Source organism: Sinocyclocheilus grahami, unplaced genomic scaffold, assembly GCF_001515645.1.
Source record: "Sinocyclocheilus grahami isolate Dianchi unplaced genomic scaffold, SAMN03320097.WGS_v1.1 scaffold1289.1, whole genome shotgun sequence".
NCBI lineage: Eukaryota > Metazoa > Chordata > Actinopteri > Cypriniformes > Cyprinidae > Sinocyclocheilus > Sinocyclocheilus grahami.
In genome coordinates this window covers 374,355-382,761 of record NW_015506468.1, presented here as the reverse complement: position 1 = coordinate 382,761, position 8,407 = coordinate 374,355, and the positions used below count along the sequence as shown (strand labels likewise).

Genomic DNA, 8,407 nt, shown 5'->3' with positions numbered 1-8,407 from the left:
TTTCTGGTCTCAAATTGTAGCTTTTTACTTCTTACAGTTTATAAATGTGTGAATTTCTGTCATGATGGTTCTTTTCCATAACACTGAATGTTGTAACAAAGGTAATAAAGCGTTGGTTATTATTAAGTCTCTTTCCGGCTCAGACTGCATAGGTTAAGCTTATGGGTCTGTCACGTGATGAATTAACGACTCGGAAAATCCGAAGACTCGAAACAGGTGAAATACTTGACTAATTCCAGTACAGAACCTATAGGACGTTGTGCATGCGCGACTGAACGAATCACTCCCCGAGACGACTCGTTCTTCCTGAGTCACATTAAAGATTAGTTCAAAATGAACGAATCGTTCAAGAACGACCCAACGCTAACACTGCTTCAAGGCAGATTGTGATCGATCTGCGCAGTGCTGCATGAAGTCGAACGCACCTAACATTTGTCCGACTTTGATCACATGTGTCATCAAAGTACCGCGAGAGCAAAACGAGACCAGCCGCCTAAGTCAGGCACTGCAGTTGCTCAAAATCGGCTGCGAGAGCCTTGATGACGACACACTTTATTCTCATTGGTCAGATTCTGTGATGACAAGCACGACGTGTGTTGCGTGCTAATTCTAACAACTCAATTCCAATAATGCTCACAAATCTGTTTTTTATAACAGTAAAAGCTTTTTTAGTGTAGTCGCACTGTTATCTTGAGTCATTTTTATTAAAAACACTGATAAAAGCATATATACCCCCACTTTATTGTCCGACTTGACGTCGCCGCTTTTAATTCCGCCCCAATTGCAATTGCCAGTGGCAGGCTAGTGTAGTGCATCTCGAACAAGCCTACTATCTGTAGTGCTGGCCGCAGACTATTTTTATGTAGGATATTCCAGTTCAACCTCAACGAAACTAATCATAGGCAATTTTGTGGACATTATACAAATCAAAATGATACCTAAATCAAAAAATATTTTTCACACAAATTTTTTTCTTTATAGATACGACCGACCACTGTATATATATATATATATATATATATATATATATATATGTGAGAGAGAGAAAATGAGAATTTTGTACAGTATAGCTGGGTGTTTCTGTGGGCACCACCAAAGTATGTATTGTTTAGCAGCATTTTGTAGTGTAAATAACATTTGTCATATATTTGGTGTAGCGTCTTGACCAATCTGACACACTAATTTTAATTTGATTTAACAAATCAATTATTCAATTTCAGATATAACTTTTGTGCATGTCTTTACCGTCACTTTTGAGCAATTGAATGCATTCTTGGCTTTGCTAAATAAAAGCATTCATTAAAAAAAATCTTATTGACATCAAACTGAAAAATACCTAAGTCAGTTATTGTACGTTTTAGAAACACTGTTGATGCATGAATTATTAAAACAAAGAAAGGTTTATTTTTTTCTACAAAATATATAATAATAATTTCTGATCTTACATTTAAAGTATTTTGAATTTAGCAAAAAAAAAGTAGTAGATATTGAAGAGTTGAAAGCCATATAGAATTATGGGTAGAGGTCAAAGTTAATCAACCCCTGGTGACTGGGATGTAACAACAAACCCTGAATGTTACAAATTGCATTTAAAATCACATCACAAAATAAAACATAAGAGTGCATGAACAATTCATATCGACACAAGTAATATGATGCATGCAGATGCATTAAGTGAAGTACAAAATATTGGCTTATGATGTTACCAGGCAGGAGAACTTACTTTATAACCATCTGAAAGGAGTTATAGTTAAAGGTGAACCCTCCAATCACCCACATCAGCTTCCCATGAACCACTGCTTTATGGGAAGCCCGGCCTAGTGACTGTCCATCAGGCTTCACGTTAGGCAGAAACCAGTACGGTTCAGCCGAAGGAACTTTTAAAGAGCAATCTGGACCTGAAATGAGAAAGAAGCGGATAAGAAACTAGACGGGCAAATTAAACTAGGCTCATCAACCATAACTCCTTCAAAAACAGCCAGAAACCTTGGAGTTGTGACTGATGATAAGCTGAATTTTTCAGACTACATTGCTAAAACTGCCCGGTCCTGCAGATTTGCTTTATACAACATTAGGAAGATCAGGCCCTTTCTTTCAGAACATGCAACACAACTCCTTGTTCAAGTTCTAGTTCTGTTCAGGCTGGACTATTGCAATGCTCTCTTGGCAGGTCTTCCAGCCAGTTCTATCAAACCTCTACAATTGAATGAATCCAAAATGGCGCTGCAAGATTAATTTTTAACGAGCCGAAAAGAACGCACGTCACACCTCTGTTCATCAATTTGAACTGGCTACCAGTAACTGCTCGCATAAAATTCAAGGCATTAATGTTTGCCTACAAAACCACCGCTGGCTCTGCACCCCTTTACCTAAATTCATTACTTCAGAGTTGTGTGCCCTCTAGAACAGGGATCCTCAAATCTGACCCACGAGGTCCACTTTCCTGCAGAGTTTAGCTCTAACCCTAATCAAACACACCTGAGCATGCTAATCAATGTCTTCAGGATCATTTACCTCCTTGAATGCCCTGGTCTTTGATGGGGAGTGTTGCTCAGCTCGTCTCTACAGAATCCCCCACAGCAGCTCAAGAGTGTTAAGATTGAGTGAAATACATGTCCACTGAAGGATTTTCACCTCAGGAGAATGAATATCTTCATTGTCATGCTGAAAAATGCCCAATAAAGCAGGGAATGAGGGGAGGGTAGCATCTTCTGTTTCAAGTTTTTGTATTACATCACACAGTAGTGTGTGATATCATGCCAGCATTGATAAAGCACAACTCCCTCACACCTTCAGCACTCATTCATCCCTATATAAAAGCTTTACTACCACTGAACGTCACTGTGGGTACCAGGCACTTCTCACTGTACTCCTCCTCTAGCAACACCAGAACATTTTGGATGCTTTTGGATCCGAAATGATTGACTTGGTCTCTTGTGACATCTCAAAGAGGCACAAAATCACTTTCACTGACTTTTACATTAACTGTTCCCTCCTTGTGGAATGACCTGCCTCAACTTCAATCTTCAAGAATTGACTAAAAACCGTTCCATCTTTATTTGACCCTCTAACTCTAGCACTTTTTATTCTATTTTAATTCTACTTTATCTATTTATCTTATTTTTTATTAAAAAAAACAAACACTAGCTTTCTATTTTTTCTTTTCCATCTACTTGTTTTTCTTTGTATGTGTGTATGTATGTATGTATGTGTATATATATATATATATATATATATATATATATATATATATATATATAAACCATGCATGTCACTTCTGCATGCTGCATCTTACTCTGTGAGATAAAGTGTCACTCTTTTCATAGCTTTTGCCGGCTCAGCATGTTATTGCTCCTGCTCTTTTTCAAGCAAAAATTCACTCATCACTAAATTAAAACTTAAAGTGTAGGCCTGATTATTTCAGGAGCCTTATTACAAGTCCATTGTTTTTTAATGTTGGTGCTACTTCTGCTATATTTTCACACTTAAAACAATAATTTGGTATTCCTCTTGTACCATTGTCCTCTTTTATACCAAGAAATAAGTCACCTGGCAGTTCTCTCCCAAGTGGTTCCACTGCTGCCAGCATTAAGTCTGAGTATGATTCAGTGGGCTATATAACACTTTTAATTGTCAGGAAATTACTTGTCTTTAAACGTTTTGGTTCAATATACTTACCTGTTGATCAAAAATAGCCTTAAACCTATACACTTTTTTGTTTTGTTTTATTTAGTAACTTTCAGGAGGGTGTACTCATTTTTGCAACACAACATTTTATCACTTTGATAAGAAAATCTTATTTTGCTGAATAATTGTGGCATTCTTCTTTGGTAATTGATCAAGCAGGCTTGTTGGAACATTACATCTCCAAAGAACCCTAACATGTCTTCGAAGTAAAGAGTAATTGCTGAATTTGTTCAGTTTTTGAGGGGGTGTACTCATTTATACTGTGCACTGTATATATATATACCTTGCTACGTGTACTGCGTTAGGCTAACCGAGACTTGTCATTTGCACTTATATATTGTTGCTCTTTTGTTAGTTTTGATTGCTTCTATTGTCCTCATTTGTAAGTCGCTCTGGATAAAAGCGTCTGTTAAATAACTAAATGTAAATGTAAATGTAAACTGCAGAGAAGTGTGTGTTCACCAAAAGCTGTGTGTCATATGCTCTAGTTTAAGACTTTGAACAAACGCTGAGAGATATGGACCAGAACTGACAACAACTTGATATGTATTTTCAATAACATGGTTAACAAGCAAAATATGCTCGTTCTTTCCTTGAATCACAAATGATCTAATGAATCAGACCGCAGAAACCTAATCATGTCTTAAAAATCACTGAATATATAGTGATAAAAATGGCAATAATAAAAGTAGCTGTATACAAAAAAAAAATAAAAATACTACAAATAAATAGCTACACTTTTTAAGGATCCAACGCTGCCATCTAGCGGTTAGTAAAAGCACATCTCTAAATAAAGAATAAGTTCACATCAAGCCAAAGCGAGCAGTCTTTTCCAAACATTTTCCAGTCATCTCCATCATAAAGACATTAAACAACTGTACGTTATCTTAGCATCTCAATAATAGCCTTATTTACAGCCTTATGTCTGTGATTGGCTACAATGCTCAACGCTGCAAAAACATGTTGTAAATTGAAACCTATGACCAGATATGAAAGCCGCGCCATGCAGGTTGATGGGATTGGTTAAGTGTTTGTGACGATGGTGACGAAATACAATTGAAACTGTACACTAATAAAAGCTCTCTTTTTGCAATTATATACATACATAACTATTAAATAACATAGCTATATTTTTAATACTTTAGTTTCAACCTGATGTTAAACGTGTGGTGCATCAAAAAATTAACCAACATATCATTGATAACCAGCAGGTGGCACTACTGACATAAAACATAAAATATAAGATTTTGTTACTGTTTGTTTATTTAAGTGGCTTTAAAGAATAGTTCATGTATTTGCAGTCACGTGGAGTTTAGAAAATGAATATAAGGAAAATGCACAAATGTACACAGTTATACAATGAAATATTATTACAACCTAAAATACCGGGTTTCTTTTTTTAATTGACTTTAAAATGTAGTTTATTTCTGTGCTGGCAAAACTGAATTTTCAGCATCATTACTCCAGTTTTCAGTGTCACATAATCCTTATTTGGTGTTCAAGAAACATTTATTATTATTAATTTTGAAAACAGCAGTGCTGCTTTATATTTTTGTAACAAATAAAAATTACATTCTTACAAAAAAAATCTTACCAGTAACTGAACATTTGTGAAAGAGAACATTTACATTGTCAAAACATCTGACAGTTTTGGAGACACTGTATACAGTTGTATTATAAAGACATATGAACAATTACTTGCCCCTCACCTTGCCAGCTATCATTGCAGACGCAGAGCTTTTCTCCGGTGAGGTCACAGTATCCGCGGTCAGGACTGCCACAGTCATCCCAACAGTAGGGAATATCACAGGCCTCACCTTTCCAGTATCGCTCACACTCACAGTAAACACTGCTGGAGATGGAGTTGCCCGTTGTACACCTTCCATGACCTGAACAGTTATTAGGACAGGAGTTGATCCTGAAAAACACAGCAGGGGAAGAGTGATCAGGAAAAATATATATATATATGTATGTATGTGTGTGTGTGTGTGAAAGCATTGTGACTGTATAACGATACTCACAAATAAAAGATGTTGAATCCTGTAAGATTGTAGGCAGCATCACTGAAAAAGTGTAACAATGCGTATCCAGATGTGGTCACCACCTCAGGAATGGTTTCATTTCCTTTTGTTTCTGGGACAACCAGGCCACTGGACGTGCAAGATTATGACACACAAATCAGACAGGAAAGACTTCCTTCCTTTGTGTTCACATGTTCCACTCAGCATGAGGACAGCTGTTGCTAAGCAAGCAGCATCAGGAGCAAGATAAATCTCTACTGCATGCACTTGACTGTCCAATATTTTACTAATAAGGAAGAGAATAAGCTCACATTCAGTGCTTCAGCACAACAAAGTGGACAACCACAGAGATGCAATGGACCAGACTCTGCACACCAACACACAAACACACTCACTAAAGTACCCAGCAAGTCATCTGAAAACAAGGTCTATCCCATTAAAAAGGCATAAGAGATGACATTTAAGAGGAGGAAGAAAAAAGAGACAGAGAAAGGAGAGAGAAAATAGAGTGAAGCAAAACAGACTGCTTTCACTATTAATGTGACTGTAACTTGATGTTCTTGAGGAATGCTTGCTACTGGTCATTTTTATTGAAAGTGTGACATTTTTTCTTGCAAGCTAATGGAAAACAAGCAAACAAGCAAAGGTCATTGTGTAACCTGGAGCATCATAAATTAGCTAGTGCAACAGTGCCACCCACTTTTTCAGCAACCTTGGTTCTGGAAGTATTTTCCCTATTCATTTTTCCCATATAGGGAGTCTAAAAAAGTCTTTGCTAAAGCGTTATGAACCATGAACCAAACCAGCCAGCTACGAGGTGAATCACAACATTACAAATTTTATGCTGTGAAAATGTATTTGAAAACTGGACAAAAATACAAAGGTGCAAGAGGGAAAGAACTACAATCCCATTAAGTGGGCTGCCAAATTGCGCAAATTAAAATGATGCAGAAATGATGATGCAAAATATGAAACTGTTGTAGTTTGTCACCAGTAATTCCATGGTTAAACATGACTATTTAAAAAATAAGTCAAAATAATATGGCCACAGAATAGTATAATTTTTCCACAAACTAAACTTGTTTTTCATTTACTGTAGTCACAGACCATGTTTACCATGATTAAAGTTAAAGTTTACTGTTCATTTAATAGAACTAACCATAAGGAGTTGTTCAATTTTATGAATTTGATGATTTTGTTATACTTTTGTTCATGAGATTATATGCACTGCCTTAGGCCAACAAAATGCATTTCTGTTTGATATGAATTGACGTTTGCATCTGCTGTGTCAGTTTGTGTGTATTAATGACTTTGATTCCACAATCACTTACCTAAACACAGCTACCAAAGGTGCGTATATTGAGTCTCCATCAAAGACATACATGTGATCCCAACTGCACTCTGTGGCAAAATGGTTGAAGCTTAACCTGAGCACAGCATTTGGGCTAAAATAAAAAGCAGAAAATATATTATTTTTTAATAATAAGACAAATGTATTTGAACCTAATATCCACTAATGTCACAGAAATAAATCAATACAATTTTTTATTCTAATTCTAATTTGTAAGTTGCTTTGGGGAAAAAAAAGGTAAATTATACATATAAATAACAAAGACTGTGAGATTAGCTTGACATAGTGGTACTCACTATCCTTCAATCAGCCAAGTGCATTTAGTCTTGTACTTGTAGTTAACTGGTCCATCAGTGAGTGATCCTGATGACTCTGTCAACCTGACAAAGAAAAATACAAAGATCAGTTGACATCTCAAAAGGGCCTTGATGGAACCGAAGTAAGAGAGAATATGGTAACGTTACAGAATATATGTGAATTCAGACATTTGTTCATTTGTTACTGCCTGGTTCACAAGGAGAATGTAAGACAGCAAAACCACATCATACATACTGAAATAAATAAATAAGTGTGTGTGTGTGTGTGTGTGTGTGTGCGTGTGTGTGTGTGCAAAAACACGATAAACCCCTACATATTAAAAATATAATACAACAATATATTAATAATATAAAAATTGTAACGTCTTCAAAATATGCAATTAGAATATGTAAAATCAAAATATAAAATCAGACCGTTATACAAACAGTTAAAAAGGTCACTGAATGCTTTAAAAACTCCTGTTTCCAAAAAGAAAGAAAATATCATGCATCATATGATTTTGTATCATATATGCATGTTTTAAGCACAATAACATGTTAATAAAATGATCATCTATGCATTTTATCAACAGGTAATATTTATCCTTCCACCAAATAGAGTTACAATTACTTTCACCTGGATATTAAATTATTAAAATAAAATGTACATAAATGTAAATGTATAAATATACAAAATAATATTTAAAGGAAAAGAGAACAATGACTTGCATTCAAGCATGTTTGAAACTGGATGAAGTGTGTGATATTAGGACTTGAGAAAACATTGGTAATGATTAAAAATGACTGACATTTGACATCTTGACTGCACAGCCTGCCCAGTAAAATCCTCTACAGCGTCCAATGTCACCATCGTGAAACGCCATTCACGTGCGTCAACAAACTGGCCATGTGACACTGGCACAACCACCTGCTCCTGATTCATCCTCTTTCCCCTCATTTTCCATCCCTCATCCTCCAACACAGAAATGAGGGCCATAATCCCAACGGATTGAAGCAAAATATACTCATTTGTCTGACAGTGGAGGAGGGCC

At 36.0% G+C, this 8,407-nt stretch overlaps 1 protein-coding gene across 1 annotated transcript in view; it reads right to left on the bottom strand.

Annotated features, from left to right (window-relative positions):
- Window positions 1-1,719: 1,719 nt before the first annotated feature.
- Window positions 1,720-8,407, bottom strand: part of LOC107568888 (attractin-like protein 1) — a 37,873-nt gene continuing 31,185 nt past the window's right edge. The window contains exons 2-6 of the mRNA XM_016254884.1: window positions 7,356-7,439; window positions 7,040-7,153; window positions 5,709-5,837; window positions 5,397-5,605; window positions 1,720-1,898 (exon numbers count right to left, since the gene is read on the bottom strand). Of these exons, the coding sequence (XP_016110370.1) occupies window positions 1,720-1,898; window positions 5,397-5,605; window positions 5,709-5,837; window positions 7,040-7,153; window positions 7,356-7,439 (715 nt within the window). The remainder of the gene's footprint in view (window positions 1,899-5,396; window positions 5,606-5,708; window positions 5,838-7,039; window positions 7,154-7,355; window positions 7,440-8,407) is intronic.